General features: G+C 42.2%; 2 protein-coding genes across 4 annotated transcripts in view; both read left to right on the forward strand.

The window, feature by feature from the left end:
• Positions 1–25809, forward strand: part of KNDC1 (kinase non-catalytic C-lobe domain containing 1) — a 1149158-nt gene that overhangs the window by 433168 nt on the left and 690181 nt on the right. The window lies entirely within an intron of this gene.
• On the forward strand, positions 12863–23857 carry LOC137420695 (protein phosphatase 1 regulatory subunit 3C-B). Its single transcript, XM_068105975.2, has 2 exons — positions 12863–13017; positions 21552–23857. The coding sequence occupies exons 1-2, from the start codon at positions 13004–13006 to the stop codon at positions 22771–22773; spliced, it is 1236 nt and encodes a 411-aa protein (XP_067962076.2). The 5' UTR covers positions 12863–13003; the 3' UTR covers positions 22774–23857.

Consider the following 25809-nt stretch of genomic DNA (forward strand, 5'->3'; position numbering starts at 1 on the left):
AGGTTGGTCGAAGCGATGAAGAGAAGGACAAGTTCTGGTGTGCGATAGAGAAGCTGATGGAAAACGTGAAAGATGAGGAAGTTGTTGTGGTGGGAGGAGACCTAAATGGACATGTGGGAAGGAGTATGGACGGTTTTGAGGGAGTTCATGGGGGTTACGGATATGGTGTGAGAAATGGAGAAGGTGAAAGGATTTTGGAGTTTGCTGATGGAGCTGATTTGTTGATTTGTAATACTCAGTTCCAGAAAGAGGACAATAAGCTTGTTACATACACGTCAGGTGGGTCGACGACAACCGTTGACTACCTGATGGTGCGTAGGCGAGATAGGGGCACCTCCGGGACACAAAGGTGATTCCGGGGGAGGAGGCTGTTTCACAGCACCACTTGGTTATCTGCGACATAAGGGTGAAAGGTGCGAGGAGAGCTCGGCGGGTGAAGTACCAACCGAGAATGAAGGTGTGGAGGTTGAAAGAGGTGACAGTGAGGGAGGCATTAAAAGAGAGGCTGAGTAGGGTAGAGGATGATGTGGTTGAGCTTGAAAGTGGTTGGATGTCAATGAAAGCTAGTCTGTTGGGAGCCGTTGGTGAGGTATGTGGATGGACAAAAGGACCACCGAGGCACTCGGAAACATGGTGGTGGGATGTTGAAGTTGGAAAGAGGATTGACGAGAAGAGGAAGAAGTTCAAAGAGTGGCAGAAGGCAAAGGGTACGGGAGCAGAAACAGCAGAGCATGAAAGTTATAAGGCAGCCAGGAAGGCTGCAAAGAAAGAGGTAGCAAAGGCGCAGGAGGCATGTAGGAAAATGTTCGGAGAACGCTTGGATTCGGAAGAGGGTCAGAAAGCAGTATTCAGGATTGCAAAGCACATAGCGAAAGAGAGGTGTGATGTGATGGGGGTGAGTTGCTTGAAGGATGAAGTGGGACAAATCGTTGTCGACCCAGATGGAATTAAAGGAAGATGGAAAAGATATATGGAAATGCTGTTGAATACAGAGAATGAATGGGATGGCAACATAGAGAGTAACCCAGTTTTAGGACCGGCAGAGAAGATAACTGAGAAGGAAGTTGAGGAAGCGATAAAAGCAATGAAGAGTGGAAAAGCGGGAGGGCCGACGGGAGTTGTGGGAGATATGTTGAAGGCAGCAGGAAGTTGGGGTGTGAAGAGAATGACAGAGATCTGTAATCTGGTGGTGAAAGAAGGCCGCATTCCAGTGGATTGGGAACTGAGTACCCTCGTCCCTCTATACAAGGGGAAAGGTGACCCTCTGGAGTGTGGCTCGTACCGAGCGATAAAGTTATTGGAGCATGGAATGAAGGTATTGGAAAGGAGGATAAGGAAGAAAGTGAAGATCGACGAAATGCAGTTTGGATTTATGCCAGGAAGAGGAACGACAGATGCGCTTTTCATTGTGAGGCAGTTGCAGGAGAAGTACATGGATAAGAGGAAGAAGTTGTTTTTTGGGTTTGTTGATCTGGAGAAAGCATTCGACAGGGTTCCACGCAAAGTATTGACATGGGCATTGAGGAAGTTAGGAGTGGAGGAATGGTTGATCAGAGTAGTGATGGCAATGTACAAAAGAGCATGCACAGCTGTAAGGACGAAGGACGGGAACAGTGGTGAGTTTGAGGTGAAGGTGGGAGTGCATCAGGGGTCGGTACTAAGTCCACTACTATTTGTAGCTGTGATGGAGGTGCTGGCTCAGAACGTAAAGGAGGGTTTACCGTGGGAGTTGTTGTATGCAGATGATCTGGTGTTGATTGCGGAAAGTATGGATGGACTGAAGGAAAAGATGAACAAGTGGAAGGAATGTATGGAGACAAAAGGTCTGAAGGTGAATATCGGAAAGACAAAGGTGATGGCAAGTGGTAAAGCATGTGGTGAGGTGGAAAGAACTGGGAAGTGGCCGTGTGCTGTGTGCATGAAGGGTGTCGGAGTGAACTCCATTCAATGTACAATGTGTGCTGAGTGGGTTCATCAAAAATGTAGTGGTCTGAGAGGGTCATTTACCAGTGTGGCAGCTACATTCAAATGTAAGGTGTGCGCAGAGGGAGCTGCAGATGGAGGAAATGTTGAGTTGGATCTTGGAGGCGGCGTGAAGGTGGAAGGTGTGAAAACATTTTGCTACCTCGGAGACATGCTGAATGGAGAAGGTGGATCAGACTCGGCAACGGTTGCTCGAGTGAGATGTGCATGGAAGAAGTTTCGGGAACTGAGTGGCGTGCTGATGAGGAGGAGAGTGTCGCTGAAGCTGAAGGGAAAGGTGTATGCTGCATGTGTGAGAAGTGTTATGATTTATGGGAGCGAGACATGGGTAATGAACGTAGAGCAGCAACGAAGGCTGGAAAGGGTGGAAATGCGAATGGTTCGATGGATGTGCGGAGTATCGTTGAGAGAGAGGATGACAAATGATGAATTGCGAAAGATGATGGGAATATTGCCTGTGATTAATGCTGTGAAGAGGAACAGGTTGAGATGGTTTGGTCATGTATTGAGGAAGGATGAAAGTGACTGGTTGAGAAGAGTGATGGAAGTTAATGTAGAAGGAAGTAGAGGACGGGGAAGACCGAGAAAGACTTGGCTAAAGATGGTGGAAGAAGAAATGCGGGCAAGGGGGTTAATAAGGAGAGATGCAGAAAATAGGGCAAAATGGAGAAGATTGTCATGGGGACCGCAAGGCTAACCCCCGCTCTAGCAGGGAACATGGCCTTAAAATGCATGTTGTTTGAACATTGTGTTCCACACACCATGGATCAATCTTTTTTTAGTCCGCAAGAGAATAAATATACAACGGAAGCCTGCTAAATGGGATCTTATCCAAGGCTTAGTTGGAATTTGCTGGCTGCCAGTGGGGTTGTTACTATTTAATGCAAAGTCACTGCAAATACTCATTGGTAGTACGACTTACAATAAACGTGCAACTGGAAAGAGCAGTCAAAGATTGCAGATCCTCGCCAGGACTTGTTTCCGATTTTGTTTGTGTGGTTTTATAGTAAGTATGTTATAACTTGTAACCGTGCTTACATTCTAACTTTCCCGTACGTACTTTATCGACGTACTCACATTCTAATTGCACATGCATTATAGAGGTACTCGGTTGAAAATAGATATACATGTAAAAATTGTGGTCTACGTTGGTACATTATGTGCAGACAAATAAACAATAAATCACGCACAGAGAGAGACTTGGCAAAACAGAACGAACTGTAATAGCACTCGGTGGAGCACATACCTCCTCGAGGCTGAACAGTTTCGGTTTCTATCCCACTGATAACCTGGATCTGGACCAAAATCGGATTGGCATGTTCTTGTCTCCCAACCAACTCCCGATGACGTCATCAGCGCCTGGAGATGGCATAGGAAAGGAGTGATGTACAACAAACAGACCGAAATGCAATATTCTCTCCTCCTGCGAGGTTAATAACAAGTCACTGCACAACATATCTACTTTTGATTGTTATAAATGGATAAGCAGAGGGAAAGTACAAATTTTAAAATATCAACAGAAAATGAAGAGAAAGAAGAGTTCATAAACTTGACGGTGCAATGCACCACAGGAACTTGGGCATGGATTCTCGAACGTATTTTAACCCACCAACCGGGAATCAGCCCGTTTGGGAGGCTTGCATATTGGGTGCTGTCTGTCCTTCTCTCCTCTGGGTGGCGCTACTTGTAAATGGCAAAGCGGATTTCTTTCATATTCTGAACATGTGAAATGATTTTGCAATCATTATTTTATTTACGAATGTTCATAATTATTTAAATTTAAGCCAACTATAAATAAGTAATGGTTCCTGACTATAAGTAGAGGATATATAAATAACAAACAAATAATAGTTATTGTAAAATATTTGATATGACTTTTTGCATTCAACTACCTACATTCCAGCATGTCTACCTATATTCCTGCATATACAGTGCATTCAGAAAGTATTCAGACCCCTTCACTTTTTTCACATTTTGTTATGTTGCCGCTTTATGCTAAAATCGTTTAAATTCATTTTTTCCCTCATCAATCTACACTCAATACCCCATAACGACAAAGAGAAAACAGGATTTCAGAAAGTTTTGCAAATTTATTTAAAAATAAAAACTGAAATATCACATTTACCTAAGTATTCAGACCCTTTGCAATGACACTTGAAATTTAGCTCAGGTGCCTCCCATTTCTCTTGATCATCTTTGAGATGTTTCTACACCTTGATTGGAGTCCACCTTTGGTAAATTCAATTGATTGGACATGATTTTGAAAGAAACACATCTTTCTATATGAGGTCCCACATTTGACAGTGCATGTCAGAGCAGAAACTCTACCATGAAGTCTAATGAACTGTCCATAGAACTCCGAAATAGAATTGTGAGGAGGCATAGATGTGGGTAGGGTATAAAACAATTTCTAGAGCGGTGAAACATCCCAAAAGCATAGTGAGCTCCATGATTGGGAAATAGAAAGAATATTTAACTCCCCAGATTTTTTCGAGAGCTGGCCGTCCGACCAATCTGAGCAACCGGGCAAGGACCTTGGTCAGGGAGGTGACCAAAAACACAATGACCACTCTGACAGAACGACAGAGTTCCTTGGCTGAGTTGGGAGAACCTGCCAGAAGGACAACAGTCTCTACAGCACTTCACAAGTTTCAGCTGTATGGGAGAGTGGCCAGATGGAAGCCACTCCTGAGAAAAAGGCACATAACAGCATGCCTGGAGTTTGCAAAAAAGCAAGTGAAAGACTGAGAGCATGAGGCAAAAGATTCTGGGGTCTGATGAAACAAAAATTGAACACTTTGGCTTGAATGCAAAGCGTTACGTCTGGTGGAAACTGAGCACAGCTAATCACCCATCTAACACCATACCTGCCGTGAAGCATGTGGTTGCAGCATCATGTTATGGGGAGGCTTTTCAGTGGCAGGGACTGGGAGTCTTGTAAGGATAGAGGGAACAATGAATGGAGCCAAATACAGGTAAATCCTTGAGGAGAACCTGCTTCAGAGTGCAAAAGACCTTTGACTGCGGCATAGATTTATGTTCCAACAGGACAATGACCCCAAGCATATAGCCAAAGCAACGCTGGAATGGCTTCAGAACAAGAGCGTGAAAGTCCTTGAGATACCCCAGCCAAAGCCCAGACTTGAATCCCTTTGAGAATCTGTAGAAAAAACTTAAAGATTGCGTGAAGATACGGACCAACGATCCCCATTAAACTTGACAAAGCTTGAGCAAATCTGCAAGGAAGAATGGCAGAAACTCTCTAAATCCAGATGTGCGAAGCTGATACAGACATATCCAAGAAGACTCAAAGCTGTAATCACTGCTAAAGGTGCTTCTACAAAGTTTTGACTCAAGGGGTTGAATACTTGTGTAATTGAGATATTTCTGTTTTTCATTTTAATTATTTTGTAAAGATTTCTCAAATTGAACTCCATTTTTACGTTATGTGGTATTGTGTGTAGATCAGTGACAAAAAATCTCAGCTTAACCCATTTTAAATTCATGCCGTAACACAACAAAATGTGAGAAAAATCAAGGGGTATGAATACTTTCTGAAGGCACTGTACATAATAAATTGAAGTTTTATGATTATAGATAAGCATCACCGACCTCCTGATAGATATCAATTGTTCTTGTTCACTAATTCTTCATTTACGGATGCTTTTTCTTTTTTTCATTTACAGACATTATTGTCATGTTTATTTCACAGTTTACAGTAATGGAAATTCCAATTTTCAAATGCTAGATATTAATTGAAGTTTTTTTTTTTTATATGCTCATATGTTTTTTTAACGTTAATTTTCATTTACGGATGCTTTCCAACGGTTCTGTTATTTTCCCCAGTATACTGGCTATGATGTTTTTCGGCATACTAAATTTCAGTTTTCTATGACACCTGGAAGATACCGAGCATTAATATCAGTAAAGGTCAGTTTGTTCTGTTTGTGTCAGTTTACAGGCCACACCTTCCCTCTTCCCCCAGCATCACAAGCCACACCAATTAGCCAGGTCACACCTTTCCCTCGAGCGGGCCATAAATCGCCGCCATTTCTTTGGCTCCTCATAGCTCTTTGGCTTCATAATCTGCTGGTGTACATTTGAAGACTGAACAATGCGTCTTCCGTCATAAAATAAAGGTACCGTTTTGAGGAAACAAAGGTACATTTTGCTTGCTACGCATGCAGAGGAAATGAGGGAATGCATGTTTTGTTCGGAGTGATCGTGGCAGCAGTCGAATATACACCAAAGAAGGTGCGTTCTCATAATGCAGAGAAAACTAGAATGGCACTTGGTAGAGCGCATACCCCCGCCAGGCTGAACAGTTTATGGTTTATATCCCACTGATAGGCCGAATCTGGATTTGGACCTGAACCAAAATCTAATCGGTTTGTTCTTGTCGCCGAACCAACTTATCCACCAAGTTTTGTCATAGCTCATCCACAACGTTTTAAAATATGTTACACAGTCACGTGGAAAAGTAAGTACACCCCATGCAAAGTTTTGAATTTTTCAACATATTTCAACATACAGCTATTTGATCTTCATTTCAACAATATTGATAGATAAAGGTGATATAATACAACAAATATCATGAAACATTTACATTTTGTAGTCCATTGTATAATTTAAATAAACATAAATGCAAAATTCGCATGTGGAAAAAGTAAGTACACGCTTGGCTCTAATAGGTGGTATTGCCCCCTTTGGCAGAAACAACCTCAAGTAGGCGTTTCTTATAACTGTCTACCAGTCTCTGACATCGACTGGGAGAATTTTTTGCCCACTCCTCCATGCAGAATTCTTTCAGCTGTGCGATGTTTGAGGGGTTTCTTACATGCACAGCTCATTTCAAATCCCCCTACAACATCTCGATGGGATTTAGATCCGGGCTTTGACTTGGCCATTCCAGAACCCTCCATTTCTTTCTTTTCAGCCATTCCTTGAAGGATTTACTGGTATGTTTAGGGTCATTGTCATGTTGCAAGGTCCACCTTCGGTTGAGCTTCAACTTTCCGACAGATGGCCTCACATTATCCTCAAGCACCCTCTGGTACAATGAAGAATTTATAGTGGATTCTATGATGGTGAGCTGCCCAGGCCCTGATGCAGCAAAGCTGCCCCAAACCATAATATTTCCACCACCATGCTTTACAGTTGGTATCAGGTTCTTGTGGTCAAATGCTGTCTTTAGTTTTCGCCAAACATGCCTTCTGGTACTGTGGCCAAATAGCTCTCCCTTTGACTCATATGTCCAGAGCACATTGTTCCAGAAGTGCGGGTCTTTGCCGAGGTGTTCATTGGCAAACTTTCGTCTTGCCCTGATGTTCTTTCTGGACAGCAAAGGTTTCCTCCTGGCACACCTCCCATGGAGATCAAATTTGTGCAGCCTCTTTCTAATGGTAGACTCGTGCACTTTGACATCAACAGTGGCAAGAGCTACCTGTAGGTCCCGTGATGACATTCTGGGGTTCGGAGAGACTTCTTTAAGCATCTTGCGGTCTGCTCTCGGGCTGAACTTGCTGGGGCGGCCTGGCCTGAACAAGTTGGCAATTGTTTAGAATCTGCTCCACTTGTAGATGATCTTCCGGACAGTCGAATGATTGATTTCAAATTGTTTGGAGATCTTTTTAAATCCCTTCCCAGACTCGTAGGCATCTATAACCTTCTTTCTGAAGGCCTCAGAGAGCTCTTTTGATCTCGACATGGAGACGCCGCACACTTCAACAACAAAGGGCAAACCAAACGAAATGTCTGAGGTTTAAATAAGACAGGTTCCTCCAAAATCCTCTCTTGCAATGTTCTAATCATTTGCACCTGAGCTGGTGCACCTGATTCTAATTTTAGGTATTTGAAGTAGTGATAATTGTAGGGGTGTACTTACTTTTTCCACATGCGAATTTTGCATTTATTATGTTATATTAATTTAAATTATACAATGGACTACAAAATGTAAATGTTTCATGATATTTGTTGTATTATATCACCTTTATCTATCAATATTGTTGAAATGAAGATCAAATAGCTGTATGTTGAAATATGTTGAAAAAGTCAAAACTTTACATGGGGTGTACTTACTTTTTCACGTGACTGTATATCGCTTTTCACCCGATTTCTCAATGGTGAAGATTCACTTCAAAAATTGAATAACTCTCACATCCGAATCCACATTCAGATCTTCACCAAAATCGACTCGATTCGGTCTTGTCATATACCCAATCTATCCACCAAGTGTTGTCCAAATCCATCCATTACCTTTTGAGATATCGTCCTATGTATCGGTTTTCGCCCGATCTCTCAATGGTGAAGAATCACTTCGAAAATTAAATAATTCTCACATCCGAATCCATATTCAGATCTTCACCAAAATCGAATCGATTCGGTCTTGTCACACACCCAATTTATCCACCAAGTTTCGTCCGAATCCGTCCACAACCTTTTGAGTTATTTTTGAGATTTTTATCCGAATAAAATTGTGAAGTCTTAAATAAAAAAAGATGTGCATGGACATGTAATTCTCATATTATGAGAAGTAAATAAACATTAGAGATGACGAAAATTGATTGGAAGTGAAATGCCTGTGAACGTCATTAATTAGTCGGGAGGCCGGATAAATTCCTGGGAGATTTTTTTTTACTTCGTCATTTAAAAGTTATGACGTACACTCTAAATAAGTTATAGGCTGCATGCTGACCCCAGAAATCATTCACTTTTATGATCACCGTGCTGCAACTACATAATATCCTTACATGTTGTCAATACATATTGTCGCGCTATTGCCCTCGGTTGATACCGTGGGATCATGGATGGCCAAACGGGCTTTAACTCCGAGGCGACTATCCATTTCGGATTTGACTAACAAGCACGGGTGGAAGAAGGAAGAGGAAGAAGCGGGGAGCTCTTACCTGTAAGCGATTTCACCGGCCGCTCCGATCCTGTAGGGAATGAACTCAAATGAACCCGGGGGTAAAATGTACAAGAAAGAAATACTTATTACGGAAACCGAGAACAATGGACCGCGACGATAAAAACTAAACCCCCTATTGAGCACTCTTACACACACACTTCAAATACACAAGATGGGAGAATGAATTAAAGGAACCGTTGTTTGCGCGTCCAAACGCGCAGGGCAAAAAGTTCAAACGGAAAGAAAACAAGGGCTGAAGGAAGGTCAGGGCAGAAACGAGAGAGAGAGAGAGAGACAGAGACAGAGACAGAGACAGAGAGAGAGAGAGAGAGAGAGAGAGATAAAATGCCGGCCTTGCTTCTTCGTGGTCTTTTTCGCTTTCTGACATCACCGGCGCTTGTCCTCCAACCAGCGACCTGCTTTTAAGTAGTGTTTTTGCGCCTTCCGCACTGATTGGCCGAATGTTCACGCCTTCCGCACTGATTGTCCAAGGTGTCAACGGTCGGTGGCCAATCAGTGTGCCGCTTCCTTCCACCATCCTTTCACCAATCAGTGGCCAGCTTCTTACCCCCAACCAATCACACGTTCTCCTGGGCGTGCCTATTGCTTGCCTTGCACGATGTTTGATGCTCATGCCGGCGTTGTACGCGGCCGCTTCCGTCTGCTCTTCCAAAGTCATTGCGGTGGCGGGGGAATTATTTAATGTGTGGAGCGCTAATGGGCCTAGCTAATGTCTATGGGATGTATTGCCATAAGGGATACTGGGATGTTTACCGAGGGAACGACATACAAGGGAATTTTACCCATAATCCCTGTACTAATTAGCATGCCCCGCCCCCTCGCGGCAGGGACACAGATATGCACTTATCCCGACATACGGCTAAATATAGAACTTATTACAGGTAGATTCCCTATCACGACAGTCGAGCACCTACCTATGCAGATCTACCTGAATCTAGATATTCCCCTACCCACCGACATAACAATATATTTCAATAAATCTGTGAAACTCGTCAAGAGGTGGTGTGCACAAAAGAGAGAAATATGAAAACATAGGGGAAATACCCCTGGCGCTCACCTGGTAGAATAAACAGTATATTGCACCGACTAAAGGTATTTTAAACGAATTTCAATGGTTGCTCGAAGACAGGGCAGCTTGAAGAATCATATTAACAAAATCATAAGACTTTAAACAAACAAACAAACAAAATACCTATTTTGGGGTAAAACCCGCACCTCCCCCAACCTCCCCCACCTCCTCAGACCCAAAATTTTAGCTCACCTGAAACGAAATTACGGGGAGTTCATGCGATGGCGCGTTGTCTGTCAGTCCGTCAGTCCGTCCATAAACACTTGCAACTTCTTCTCTGAAACCGCTGAAGGGATTGTGACCAAACTTGGCACAAATGATATTTGTTGTGTTGTGACTAAAGTTTGTTGAAGGCCTTAAAAAATCTGGATCTAAGGAGGTTTACTGGGTCAAAGTGGATTCAGAATTGACCCCCCAAAATAGGAATTTGCATTTTTCTCAGAAACTACACACACTATTTCGATGAAACTTGACCACAACCATCATCGCCCATGATGTACCGAAGTTTGTTCAAGACATTAAAAAAAAATCGGGATCTAAGGGGGTTTACTGGGGTCAAAGTGGATCCAGGATTGAACCCCCAAAATAGGAATTTGCATTTTTCTCAGAAACTACACATGCAATTTCGATGAAACTTGACCACAACCTTCATCACCCATATTTTTTTACCCAAGTCATTCACGTCCATGCCTCAAGTCGAAAAAAATTGATACTTACATTATTCGCTTATTGTTAGCTGGTATACCCACCCAGGTCATGCTCTCCTCTTCAACTAAAGTATCAAACAAGCCCAGCTACGCCGTTGTTAGACTATCGGTCTTGTTATTCCTCACTTTGGTGGAACCACCTTCTATAAGCTACTAGCAGAAGTACCCGGCATTGCCGGGCGGGGGAGGGGAGGGGGAGGGGGAAGGGGAGGGGAGGGGAACGGGGGGAGAGCGAGCCCCTTGGTAAAGCGAGTGATTTTTTTATTCATAGCGTCATAGCGTTCATAGCGTTTCATAGCGTCATAGCGATTTTTTTTTCATAGCGTCATAGCGTCATAGCGTTCATATTGTTCATAGCGTCATAGCGTTCATAGCGTCATAGCGTTTCATAGCGTCAAAGCGATTGTTTTTTTCATAGCGTCATAGCGTCATAGTGTCATAGCGTCATATCGTTCATAGCGTTCTTAGCGTCATAGCGTTCATAGCGTGTCATAGCGTCATAGCGTCATATCGTTCATAGCGTCATAACGTTTCATAGCGTCATAGCGATTTTTTTTTTCATAGCGTCATAGCGTCATAGCGTCATAGCGTCATAGCGTTCATAGCGTCATAGCGTCATCACGTGATCGCTCTGAGCGAATCAGCGCCCACCTGCCCTGATTCCGTTGATTCCATGCGCTGAAATGCGCTGAGGTAAATATGAATAAAAAATATGGATCGTCAAATATTTTGAGTTCGGCCATGTTCGTCCCAGGCTCAATGGCCATGTCTATGTCAAATATCAAGCACGTAAGCCTCTCCGTTTAGGAGTCTATCGGTAACATTACACACACACACACACACACACACACACACACACACACACACACACACACACACACACACACACACACACACACACACACACACACACACACACACACACACACACACACACACACAAACTGTGTTTTATATATACTAGGGCATGCCCGTACTATATCTATATCTAAAATTATATCCCCCCCCCTCTATTTACATGCAATGGTTTGGTCCAAAGCGAACGGCTTCCGGAGTTTGGTAAAGAAATCGCCATCGCGTGCACAAACGCGCAGGAAAGCGAATGAATCGCAAATTCGTTTTTATTAGTTTTAAAACATAGTTTAACGCCAACATAGTTTGCAAACGTGAAATAAATGAATACGCTCTCAAATGTGCCATCCGAGGCAGAGTGTGTCCGCCACGTTCGGCACACGCGATCGTTCGCTGCTCTCTGATTGGTTGAATCGTTTTTTGGACATAGCTCGGTAAGTAATTGTCCGATTAATATGAAACCTTGAAAAGGCACATCCTCGGGTCCCCAGCAATATACCTGGCAAGTTAAAAGTATATCGGACCCGTGGTTGTCGAGAAACAGCGGTCACAGACAAACAAACGTACAGACAGACAGACAGAGATTACTGGAATTATAGATAGATATATAGATTCTGTCTCACTTTTCCTTTCTGGGCTTAGAGCATGCAGTGCACCACCATCTCTCGTCATCCCCCAATTCTGACCCTTGATCTTTATTACCCCCATTAAACTTACTTGCTGATTTCAGACTTTCTTCCACTCCTCCCTCTCCTGTTTCCTGTTCATTTATTCCCTTGATGTTTGTCCCACTATCACTTTTACTTTGCTCTTCCATGAGCCTTACTCTTGGAACAAAAGAAAAGAAAAGAAAAGGAAGGCAAGCTGCATATTCGTTCAATTTTAAAATGTCAAATCAATTTAACATTTGCTTTATGTATATTCCCGTCGACCCAGATGTAGATGAAGCTGGTAAACAGCCTTCTCATCTTGCCAAAAAGGTCAAACCATTCGTACTCAACGTAAATAAATCAACATTTGATATGAAAATAAACGCCGAGAATTGTACGGTTTTCCCATCTCAACGCCTCTGGATGACAGGGGAGGGGAGAACTGCAAAACCGACCAATCAGAACGAAGCGCAGCGACGAGCACGTCTTTTCCACACCCCCAACACGTGAGGACAACCCGGAATTATAATCAATAGCGCGCGCCTATTGGTTCAGGGCTCCCATCGGCGTCGTTTCATTGGTTGGCGCCGCCTGATCACGAGCAGCATGTGTGACCGCCCTTAAATGGGCGTGCTCTGTGGGACATGCCATTTACGGTGGTATGTGGCGGCCTAGGCGGATTGAGGTAGACGGGTCGGCGGGTCCCGGCCGACACGGCGCGTCGTGCATTTCATGGAGCAGATTCGATTGATGTAGCTCTGCTTGATGTTCCCTTTTGTTTATCCTTTTCTTTTGAAGGTTTGCATTGATTGCGATGAATTGCACCAGGTATGTCGTTCTTGTTTATGTCAATCGTTCATTTTGTGGCGAAATTTGTTTCATTAATACGCAGCACATCGGTGGTTTTAAATGGACAAATATTTGCTGCAAATGTTGCGGAGCCAATGCATTGGAATGTGTTGAAGAAAGGAGAGCAAATGTCGATCTGCCTGAACCGTACGAGGCTCTTCGTGGTTACAAGTTACAACCGGTGTTCTTCTCACCTTTCTGGAGGAGGGGAGGGGGGGGGGGGGGCACTCAATGGAGTTGACTCGTAGCACATGTGTGTTATGGATTCGTGGAATGGCCAATGGTGTGTGGTGTGTGTGTGGTGTGTTTGGGGTGTGTGTGTGTGTGTGTGGTGTGTGTGTGGTGTGTGTGTGTGTGTGTGTGTGTGTGTGTGTGGGGTGGGTGTGTGTGTGTGTGTGGGGTGTGTGGTGTGTGTGTGTGTATTTTTATATATATATATATATATATAATATGTGTGTATGTATATACAGTATATATATATTCGTGGTGGGTAAGCAATCCGTCACTTGGAAAGTACCAACCATGAATGAGCTTTATATGATCATATACATGTATTGGAGACATCGACAAGGTGTGCTCACATTGGAATAAATGAATAATAGCTCCACCTCTTGAGGTACTTTGCAGGTCTTGGGGAGCACCGAGCCCTTCTTTGCCTTTGTTCCGTTGTTAGCATAAATTGCACTCCAGCGTTAATTGCATCGTCTCTGTTCTCGGCTTGGCCTAATCGTTAGTAACACCGAGCTGTCATTCTTGCCATGTGCTCAAGAACCCCACATCGGTGTAAAAATGGGGGAAAAAAATCACTGATGTACATACATATGGGGTCGCATCACGTGATTTTTATTTAAAAGGCAGTGCATGAACTGGTGATTGTAAAAATGACGTCATAATCCCTACAATGTGGATAGTTTGCAGTTTTATGTTTGTCAAATCTGCTTCAAGGCTGACTATCAATCATGCGACATACAGGTGCTTAACCAACCACACCTTACCGACAGCAAACATTGTATACACTGGGCTAATGGCAGTATGGTCGTTCACCTATCAAGGTAGCACCATCATCTGCAATGGCCAGATTGACATCTAAAGTTTGCATTACCTTTGGTCGCCTAATAGCAAAACTTTGGCAGAAGTGAAAAATTGTCTGGAGAAAAAAAAAAAAAAAAAGAAGAGCTCTGTCTGCTCTGTTGTCCTGTACCTGCATTCCTCAATGCATGTGTAAAGTGTCAACCATGCTTGTGAATGCGTCACTTGCTGGGCTAGACACTTTGTCATGGTGGGTGGACCCAAATATGTTGTACCCAAATAATATTTTTCTTTTATTCACCCCCCCCCCCCCCCCCCCCCCCCCCCAATTCGAAGAATGGATGTGCTCGGTTGTTCGTCCAATGCTTTGTTTTAGGGATAACCTGCAAGTGTGCAATACTCCACAATCAACCAGGAAAGCTTGCCTCCATAGAAGTGAGTGGTGTGGTTCGGTCATATTCGGAATAACATTTCAGTAAGTTGAGCGTTCACGAATCTGCAAGGAAAATCAACTGAAGATTCAAATGAGCCACGAATGTCACCCTGCCCATGGGACCAATGAACCTTGCTATGTGATCTGTCATAAATGACAAACGGCAATGAGTTTGCGATGAGTGCAGCAGTGATTCAATACAGTATATGTGTTGCGCAAATTGTTGCACAATGGGCGATTTTCACTTTAATCAAATCAAATCGTTGGATCAAATAACGTAGATGTTCCCTCCAATTGTCCAGGATACTTTTTGATGATTAGTTATCATTGGGCATAACCCCAGTGGATGAGAAATTGGACTCGTCCTCTTGTTTGTTAGCCAGTGATTGAGCTTTAATGTCAGTTAAATGAGATCAAAACAGACTTGCTTGTACTTGGAGGGGGTGGAGTGGTCTGTCTGCTCGTGAGAAAAATGCAACCTTTTTACACTGTGCTTGACCCCCATACAAAACCACGCCAAGAGGATAAACCTGCAAATGTGGACTTTATACATACCCAGCTTACACGAGCTCTTACACGAGCCTCGATCTTGTATACTAAAAAATAAAAACACCTTTTAAAAATTCCAACACCTTTGACAAACGTGCAAAACCTTTAATTCCAAAACGTGCAAATGCATTCAATTGTTGCATCGGTGGCTCTATTTTTTTATATAGTTTTTTTAATAAATAAACTATTGCACGTCGCTTTTTGCTGATCTTTGTTCTGTGCTTGATCTCCATTTTGTTCAGAATTCTGCTGCAAAATCCGCCACGCGCTCCCCATTTGACGGCAAATCCTCAAATGGTCCGGCTAACTTGTAAAGCTATAAATGGCACTGCCTCATTGGACGTCACCAGTCTTATTCAACCTTAAAATCGGGCCTCTCATCCACATTCTGGGAATCTTGGTCTTGTGCTCCATAAGATTTCTTCTCACTGGGTTCAACATCTCCTTGGCGACATTTTATTTATTTTGGTCTTTTGGGTGATCCAGACTGGCATAATACATATGTGCCCCGTGCCGCACAATGTATTGTCTCAAAACCTGTTTCTTTTATATCTGCCTTCACAAATTGTACATAAAGTCCTGATGAGTTCAGCAAAGTATTTAACTTTTTGAAGTTTGAGTGATGTGCAAGAATGAGGGATGTACAAGAATGTTTTACTTTTTTTTTATTTGTACTAATTATAGCACAGATGGTTAAAATGCCCTTCGGTAAGGTGAGGCCACCTGCTCGGTGCAGCATTAAACAGCAACTTGTGCAATCGGTTATCCAGCAAGTTATCCAATCCTATTTGCTGATGATTAAGATAATGTAGCACGCAGCACTTTTTGAGGAAATGTCCGGAGTACCATGACTTCAGACAAATATTGGTTCGCCAAACATTTTGCTTTGTGTTGGTTCAGCATTTGTCCTCCTGAACTTTGCAATTATGAATTTGTATTCCTTCCACTATGGGATCGCTTGTGAATGCACAATGTTTTGATTTGGATTTGCATTCTTGGTTGTTGGCTATTCCTATCATGAAACGCTTCCATGTTCACTTGTTATAGTTTGCCTGCATCGATGAGGTATTCCACGTTAACATTTCAACAAAGGTAGTGTAATGACCTGTTTAGTTTTTAGGACAACAGCAAACACGTCATCAGAATGAATACGCACAAGTTAAGAACACATCCTTAGACTGGTTAATTTACCCATTAGGAGAGAATTTGGATCTGTTGCCACCCTGGGTCCCTAGGACTTAAATATATATATATACATGTATATATATTTAAACCACCTAAAACATTCCTTTGTGTTCTCTGAGTACAACTACCAGTTTTCATCTCGTTTTTTCCCAGCAGTTTCGTGCACAGTCAAACACTCTTCTCGAAACTTAGTTGTTTTACCTGATTTGTACTGATTTGTTTGAACGCTCCCTTTTATGTGGCATTAAGCCTGCTATCCTCTCTGCAGCCATGTGGATGATTAAAGGAACAACCCTAAATTGCTTGCGTATTGGTAGTTATAATTTTTGTCATTTTTTTGGTAGTCATATTTTTTAATAATGTAAACAAGTCTTCGTCTTCTTTGTTTTCATATTCGTCTTCTTCCTATTCGTCTTCATCTTCATGATGTGCTATGCCCTATGCAAAGCGTTGGTGCTGCCGAGGCGGTTGACCAGCTACAATCCTGGATGTCAGCACAGTAATTTTGAATATGTCAGCATGCCAGTGATACCTACTCTTCACGAAGTATACCGTGGGATCTTTAGTGCCCAACTAATTCCGAGAGAGGGGACAACAAGTTTAACCCGAGGGACGGTATATGTACAGTCACGTGAAAAAGTAAGTACACCCCATGTAAAGTTTTGACTTTTTCAACATATTTCAACATACAGCTATTTGATCTTCATTTCAGCAATATTGATAAAGGTGATATAATATAACAAATATCATGAAACATTTACATTTTGTAGGCCATTGTATAATTTAAATTAACATAAATGCTAATTTCGCATGTGGAAAAGGTAAGTACACCCCTACATTTATCACTACTTCAAATACCTAAAATTAGAATCAGGTGCAAATGATTAGAACATCATTAGAGGATCTTGGAGGAACCTGTCTTATTTAAACCTCAGACATTTAGTTTGGTTTCCCCTTTGTTGTTGAAGTGTGTGGCGTCACCATGCCTAGATCGAAAGAGCTCTCTGAGGCCTTCAGAAAGAAGGTTATCGATGCCTACGAGTCTGGGAAGAGATTTAGAAAGATCTCCAAACAATTTGAAATCAATCGGTTGACTGTCCAGAAGATCATCTACAAGTGGAGAAGATTCCAAACAACTGCCAACTTGTTCAGGCCAGGCCGCCCCATCAAGTTCAGCCCGAGAGCAGACCGCGAGATGCTGAAAAGTCTAAGAACCCCAGAATGTCATCACGGGACCTACAGGTAGCTCTTGCCACTGTTGATGTCAAAGTGCATGAGTCTACCATTAGAAAGAGGCTGCACAAATTTGATCTACATGGGAGGTGTGCCAGGAGGAAACCTTTGCTGTCCAGAAAGAACATCAGGGCAAGACTAAAGTTTGCCAATGAACACCTAGGCAAAGACCAGCACTTCTGGAACAATGTGCTCTGGACAGATGAGTCAAAGGTAGAGCTATTTGGCCACAGTACCAGAAGACATGTTTGGCAAAAACCAGACAGCATTTGACCACAAGAAACTGATACCAACTGTAAAGCATGGTGGTGGAAATATGGTTAGGGGCAGCTTTGCTGCATCAGGGCCTGGGCAGCTCACCATCATATAATCCACTATGAATTCTTCATTGTACCAGAGGGTGCTTGAAGATAATGTGAGGCCATCTGTCGGAAAGTTGAAGCTCAACCGAAGGTGGACCTTGCAACATGACAATGACCCTAAACATACCAGTAAATCCACCAAGGAATGGCTGAAAAGAAGGAAATGGAGGGTTCTGGAATGGCCAAGCCAAAGCCCAGATCTAAATCCCATCGAGATGTTGTTGGGGGGGATTTGACATGAGCTGTGCATGCAAGAAACCCCTCAAACATCGCACAGCTGAAAGAATTCTGCATGGAGGAGTGGCCAAAAATTTCTCCCAGTCGATGTCAGAGACTGGTAGAGAGTTATAAGAAACGCCTACGTGAGGTTGTTTCTGCCAAAGGGGGCAATACCACCTATTATAGCCAAGGGTGTACTTACTTTTTCCACATGTGGAATTTGCATTTATGTTTATTTAAATTATACAATGGACTACAAAATGTAAATATTTCATGATATTTGTTATATTATATCAACTTTATCTATCAATATTGTTGAAATGAAGATCAAATAGCTGTATGATGAAATATGTTGAAAAGATCAAAACTTTACATGGGGTGTACTTACTTTTTTCACGTGACTGTATAAAAGTCATTTTGCCTGTAAAACACAGGGATGACAGTTTATAGCTGAGTTGGGATTCAAACTCTGTCTAGACAGCTTGGAGGTGAGTGTGTGTGTGTACCTCTAGGCCATCCTGCCAGCTCCATAACCAAATATGTCTTAACAAATATGCTAATAATGTAGTACGTGCATGCTTGAAAACTCTTAAGTTTTTGAAAAATGACAAGTTTGTAGTTGATGGTATGGCTTTTGTAAGCTCTGGAGAGCTTAACATGGACTTTTTCTGAATGTCTGATATTTGTGGTCATGAAGTTGGGAGCTTTGTACTTGTATGCAATTGAGGGTCCTTTAGATGTGAACTGTACTTTGTACCTGCAACCGAGCTTGATATATGTATTCCAGAATATAAAAATAAATACGCTTGCATCATTTTTCAAGGTATTCCCAAGCTATGGGCACACACTTGGCCTATTGAAGTGGGGACCTTCATAATATTGGCCAACAGCACCACTCTGGTGTACTTTGTACCCCTTCCCCCTTGTCAGAACATGTGATTGTAGAATTGAGCTCTCATCGATGAGAATTTGCCAATCGCAGCAAACCATGTCCCAACATCCATCGTTAAAACATGAGCTGTGTTGTGATTATTTGTAATTTAGATTAATTTAGTATATTGGTTTATTTTTATTTATTTATTTATTTTGGTAACAAAAGCCATTAATAAAAAATAATAATTAATGTCTGAGTTGTAACATATATTGGTGTACTGTCATGCATTGATGAGTTGGATATTGCAGAATGCTTTCAAGCTAATTATTTCCAATTGGGCCAAAGAATGAGACGTTCTGCCTTTGGTTGTTATCATAAGCAAGTTAAACTTTATCAACACTAGTGTTCAAAGAAAGGTTTTTTTTTTTTTTTTTTTTTTTTTTTTTTTTTTTTGGTATACAAGATCGAGGCTGGTGAAAGAGCTAAAGTCCGTATAACTATAAATGGTCTTTTGGGGGTTGTTTTAACTCGAATTTCAATATTTTAAAAACTATGATTGAGGGAGGGGGATGAGAGACTATTTCCACCTCTGTTTAATAAATAAAACAATACAGGATATTATGCGGGGCCATTTTCTGTCATTTGCTGTTGTGAGGCCTTTCTATGATAAAATATGTAAGGCACCCCCTACCCCCACCCCACCCAATTTCATTCCCTTTTTATTGAAGCACTGAAACTCGGTTATTCTTGCAGACCAACTCCACTTGATGTTTCTGACTTGCTGAAATCGGACTCAGTTTTGTCAGTCACTTTTGTAGCTCTATTACAAGACTCCGGAATAACACAGACAGTTGGAAAACAAATGTGAATTGGTCTATCGAAATAACCTGATAAAGTCCATATGCGTTCACATTTATCACTCATCTGTGCCTGTACCTCTTGCGTTCTAGCGAGGGCATGGTATTCTAACATGGCTGCTTGCTGAAAGATTTTTCTCTACCAAAATTTTGCTTCGCTCTCCATCTTGTAAACCCCTTGCTTTTGCTCTTATCCCTCGTCATTACCCACGTCCCTTGTTTGTCCGTCTGTCTATTTTCTTCCTCTGCCCTGCTGTTGGTATTTACCCCTTCTCCTGCTGTTCCTTTTGTGTTGCGTCCTGATTGGTTCTGTTCTAGCTCTTCCATGGGTCTTTGACTATATATATATATATATATATATATATATATATATATATATATATATATATATATATATATATATATATATATTTAATGACATCTGATGGATTGGCAGCCATACTGGATTTGAGGAATTTGATCTATAAAAATATTTTCTCAAACTGCTTAACCGATCGATGCAAAACTTTAGACACATTTGAGTACAAGGCATTTTAAGGCCATTTTCCCTGCTAGAGTGGGGGTTAGCCTTGTTGGGCCCCATGACAATCTTCTCCATTTTGCCCTATTTTCTGCATCTCCCCTTGTTAACCCCCTTGCCCACATTTCTTTTTCCACCACCTTTAGCCAAGTCTTTCTCAGTCTTCTCTGTCCTCTACTTCCTTCTACATTCATTTCCATTCATCTACGTAAAGGTACATTTGAGTACCCTTACGGCATATAGTGTGATCAGCAAGAGTTGTCACAAAGTGGTGTGGCAGCCATAATTGGATAGAAAAACGAACCTTATCTGATCAATGCAAAACTTTATATATGTGATCCACTACCGAGTTCGAGTTGGGGTTTTCAATTTGACGTCATAGGTCATGTGGTCGGTCAGGTAGCCATATCCTGAAAAATCCTTTAAAAATATCTGTCTCTGAAACTGCTTACAGATGAGATTGATGCAAAACTTCATGTGTATGATTGACTACCCATGCTAAATAAAGTTTGATTAACTAAAAGGCCATATGTCATGTTCTGGCAGCTTATATTGGATTAAAGTGAAAACCTTTAAAATGACTTGTCAAATCACTGAACCAATTGATGCAAAACTTTAAGTACAGTATGTCATCGAGTACCCATGAGGGTGAAAGTTTGACTAAAACATCATCAGATAAGTGGTTTCAAAGAAAAGGCTTTTTAAAGGTCTTCATTCCATTCAATCCAAACCATGTGAACTTTGACATCTTACTTATCCAAGTTTATTCCTCATTGTTTGTACTGTAGTTATGTAAGTGCCCATGTATGAATCGCTGCTTGCAGTCGCAAGTGGCAGATCTTGGGATTGACTAGCCATGAGAAATATAGCATGGTCATTGGAAGGGGTGGCATTCTGCACACCTGGCATAACTAATCGCAGTTGTAAGCTGCAGTTGTAGTTATTACTATCTTTTGTCAAAGAATTGAAGTCGTTTAAATTATTTGTTTCAAAATACAAACTTGTGTGCAAATTAGTTTATGAAACATTCCTTGGGAATCTAATGCAAGTTGACCTGTTTTCATGTGTTTAGTATGTTTATAAACATGAGTTTTTGTCAATCAGCAGCTGGTGTTGTGGCATGAAGTTTTATTTTTAGTTAAAATTTTGGGTTAACTGGGGGTAAAAAGACTGCCTGCTGATTTATCTTTGAACACTAATTATTATTTATTACAACTTCCTTGCTAATGAATTTTTGTGTGTGTGTGTGTAGGGTACTGCCCTGGCTTTTTCCATCAGCCCAGTATGGACATGCAACTCAAGACATGATGGCCTTCACTCCCAATACTTTCCATTCAAAGTCTTCCTTCCTATTTGGTGTTCCTTCATCCCCTCCATCACCACTTGCTCACTTCATCACTCGCCATCGCCCACTTCGGCCTTGCCTGATCAATGACGGACTTGTTGGGTATGACAAGAACCGTGGAAGTGTTAAAAATGGGACTCAACGGAGTGCCACAGCCCGCAAAACGACTTCAAAGATGCGCTCTCGGCAACCCCGCAAAAGTGTGGTGTTCGCAGATACACAAGGGTTGCCACTGATCAACATACGCTACTACAGAGAAGCTGACGATCCCTGCCCAGATTTGCTGCAATTTGAGATGCTGCATCTTGATGAAAGCTTTGTGGCAAGCTTAAAATCCAGCAGTGCCTCTGATTCAGATTCTGAAACAAATGTTGGTGATTGTTTTGAGCTGGCCTCGGTGCTGCCTTTGTCTGGTTCACCAACTTTCTCCAATTGTTTATCTGAAAACTGTGTGTGCTTGGAGACTTGCGCTGTCCAGTCTGGTTATCTTTGGGGCAGGGTAGCAGTCAGTAACATCTCTTTTGAGAAGCACGTGTTTGCACGTGTTAGCTTTGATGGCTGGGCTTCATTTACTGATGTGGAAGCTTACTATACATCTTCTCGTAGTGATGCATCCAAAGCTGACACTTTTGAATTCTTCATGATTTTGCCATGGTGGTTCAAGGATGCTGCTGCAGATGGTGACAAATTGCAAAAGCTTTCGACGGTGGAGTTGCATGGTAAGGTTGCAGAAGGAAATGGCCAACGTGTGGCTTTGGATGCAAGTCGTGCACAATTGAAATCGACGTCAGAGTTGAGAAAAAAAGACTCCAGAGGTGACATATGGCATTTGCTGCCACTGAAAAGGAAGGAAGGAGCAACACCATGCCTGCGCATTGAATTCTGTCTTTGTTTTGAAAGTCAGGATGCAGCGCACTGGGACAATAACAATGGTCGGAATTATATGCTCATCTCGACAACCAAGCACAAAACCCACGGATCGCCGAATCAAGCTAAGGCACCATTGTGGGAACGTTGTAAAGGGAACATGATGGAAAGTGATCCATTTGGCTCGCCACGAAATGGGCAAGGCCACTTTCTTGGGTTGCAAAACTGGGGTGTCAATCCTGGTGAATCCCCGTACTGGTGAAGTGGTCAATGCCACTTGGCACCATGTTTGTCTTTGTAAGTGCCAATGATTTGCCATGTTGTGCCTACAAACAAGATACTGCAGACTCTCCTTTTTACAGGTTACTGGCGGCACTGTTCACGAAACCAAAGGCCAGTTTTGGACGAACCATTTTGCACGTTTAGGTTTCTTTCCATTCAACCATTTTCAGTCATGAATGAAAGTGTTGGTGGTAAGATACCATGCTTTGTGTAGCATTTGACTTTTTTTTTCTTCTTTCTTCTTCCTCCTCCTAACTAAATGCTGTTGGCCTCCAGAACCAAATGAACTTGTACATGCATGCTGTAGTTTTAAACTTTTTTTTTTTCTTTTTTCCTTTTTAGCATGTTAAGTTTCGCTTTGTACATGTCACTCAGTGCCTTTATTATTCGGACGAAATGTTATTACTTTTTAAGGATTCACTTTTGTGTATTTGTCGGAATCCTATCTATGCAAATAAAGAAAAATCAAGATAGTGTTGTAAGTAAGCCACCCAAAATGGTCTAGGATCACGGTTTTGCTCTAATTATATAATTTTCACGTTGGGTTTTAAAATATATATATATATATATGGGTGGGATAAAATGTTGATGCCGGATATTTGAATTGGCCTAATTTTATGTGAGTGCTTCATCGACGAAAATGATGCTTTACTGTGAAATTGACAAAGGTGTAGCTAGTGCATGTGACATGCATCACTTTATATGAAATGCGGTTGTGGTGTGTGAACAAAATTATGGACGGGTGCCAATTGTTACAGCAATTTTGTTGGAGGGTTAAGACCCCTATTGCTAGCACACCTAAAATTGCCAGGCTATAATTCTTGGTTTTCCAACATTGAAATATTCCAATTTTCAACACAGGAAATGAAAGTGTATGCTGCCTTGCATTTTCGAAAAGACAAAACTACTCAAATGTGCAATAATATTTTGGATCATGTGGACATGTTATATTTTATGTCATCATTGCTGTGAATAAGGGATTGTTTGGGGCTTGGTGTAACAAGCCTATTTCAAACCTTTTTTTTAAATGTGAACTGTTAAATAAAAAAACGACTTGAACCGTGGACATGTGATTTGTAGTCAGTTGTACCAGCCATTAACATTGCTATTTTTCTTGCATGAACTTGTTGTTGTACACCGCACCTTTCCTATGCCATATCCAGATGCTGCATAACGTCATTGCCGGGCACCGAAGGGGGCTCGGCAATGACGCACGCTTAAAGGGAGTACTCTGTTTTCACTCTGGTTGTTTGTTACTTGCAAAATCGAATATTTTTCAGGTATATTGGTCGGTTGCGTTTGTGGGTCTTTGTCTGTCACCGGCCTACAGGTCACAATTCTAAACCGATTGTCACGAAACTTCAAGTGGCTTTGTTGGTAACGAGGGAGAGCAGAGGCCAGCAAACTCTGCGAATGGTAAATTTATTGATGAGTATAAGGGAGTTAGACAAAGGAAAGCAGGAAGCGTTCTGTTCTATTTGAGTCAGCAAGAGTGGAGTTGGCTGCAAACTGGTGTTGGCTTTGAATTTCATTTAGGTTGAGCAGGAAAAGGTGACGCTGGAGATGTGCTTGGCCAATGATCAGAAGGCACGGCTGTTGCTGCGGAGGGAGGAGAGCATGTCAGTGGTCTAGAAAGAAGAAGAACCACCTTTAGAGGCCATTTTTCCCCGCAGACCAGGGGTTGGCCTTTTTCGGGCTCGTGGTCTCCTTTTTGGTCTCCTTTTTGTGGTCTCCGTGGTCTCCTTTTTGAAGCAACGTTTTACGGCCGGATGCCTTTCCTGCCGCAAACCCTGTAAGTCGTGTTACGGGGTCCTCCCCTATCCTCTGGTCTCAGTAAACCTCCGAAGCCCGAGGAAGTCCCTGGCAGAAAGATGTGTGGTCCTGGGTTGAAAACAAGCCAATCAATAACGAGTCCACACCAAGAGTTATGAACAAGCCACAATATATTATAAATCCCACACAGGAATCACGACCCGACCCCAATTAGTACAGCACTTCACCATATAATTCATATCTACAGGTGGCACCACCTTATCGAGTCCCTTAACCCCCAAACTCATGGCCCTTTCCCCAATGTAGTCTACTTGCCAGCAATGTGAACCTGGAAATGTTGAGTACCCCAAAGTTTTAAGTTAGAAATGTACAGTATGGGTCCCCAGCACTTAGAAACTGCCAGATGCTAACTTGCATATGTTGGGTAATTAGCAAAATTAGCATTAATAGCATTAACCCTATCAAACATAGGCCTGGGACACTGAAATTTCTGTTTCGCTCTATTGCTCCACTTTTATTCACAGGTATTAGAGGTAACAAAGGCATGTACCATACCAAACTAGAATAATATGACTGGGTAAATAATATCCTCAAAATTAAAACAAGTATACCCAAAATTATCAGAGCTGAAAAATATGTGCACTAGTTACACAACATAAAACTTCCATCAAGAAAGAGCGTCTTGCACGTCTACTACTCTGCACTGTTATAAAGCATATCCTCCATAAAACTCATCCTCATAGTCCATCTTCTTCTCCTGACTCTACATTCTTGTCATATTGCTCTTCTTGCTGTGAGTGTGTGTGTGTGTGTTGCAACATGTACTATCAAAGCCTTTGCAGAAGCAGTAGCTGGTACAGGCCAGGCCTGCAGCTACGCAGCTGCACTTTGCTGTTAAACAGGGCTTTAACCCAGCTTTGCAGCTACAGCTGATCATTTCCAACATGGCAGGAGGAGCAACGGGGCTTGCATCCAGGATGGGCATGATGACTTCCTCTCCCTTCTCACCTTCCTTCTTATTCCATCCAAACTCTTATGTCCACAGCTGGTGGGTCAGGGCAGTCTGCTGCTTTCCAAAGCAGCACCTGTAGATGGGCACGCCATCCATGGAGGAGAGCGTTGCGCTCTGTAGGAGGCAGTGTCTTCAGTGCTGGGGGGGTTTTGCGCTTTCGGTAGATGTCATATCTGGCGACGTTGAGATGCCAACTCCCTCTCGTTGTACAGAGCCAGGAAGAAACCACTC

This window comes from Myxine glutinosa, chromosome 2 (genome assembly GCF_964187855.1).
Source record: "Myxine glutinosa chromosome 2, kmMyxGlut1.1, whole genome shotgun sequence".
NCBI classification, from domain to species: Eukaryota; Metazoa; Chordata; class Myxini; order Myxiniformes; family Myxinidae; genus Myxine; species Myxine glutinosa.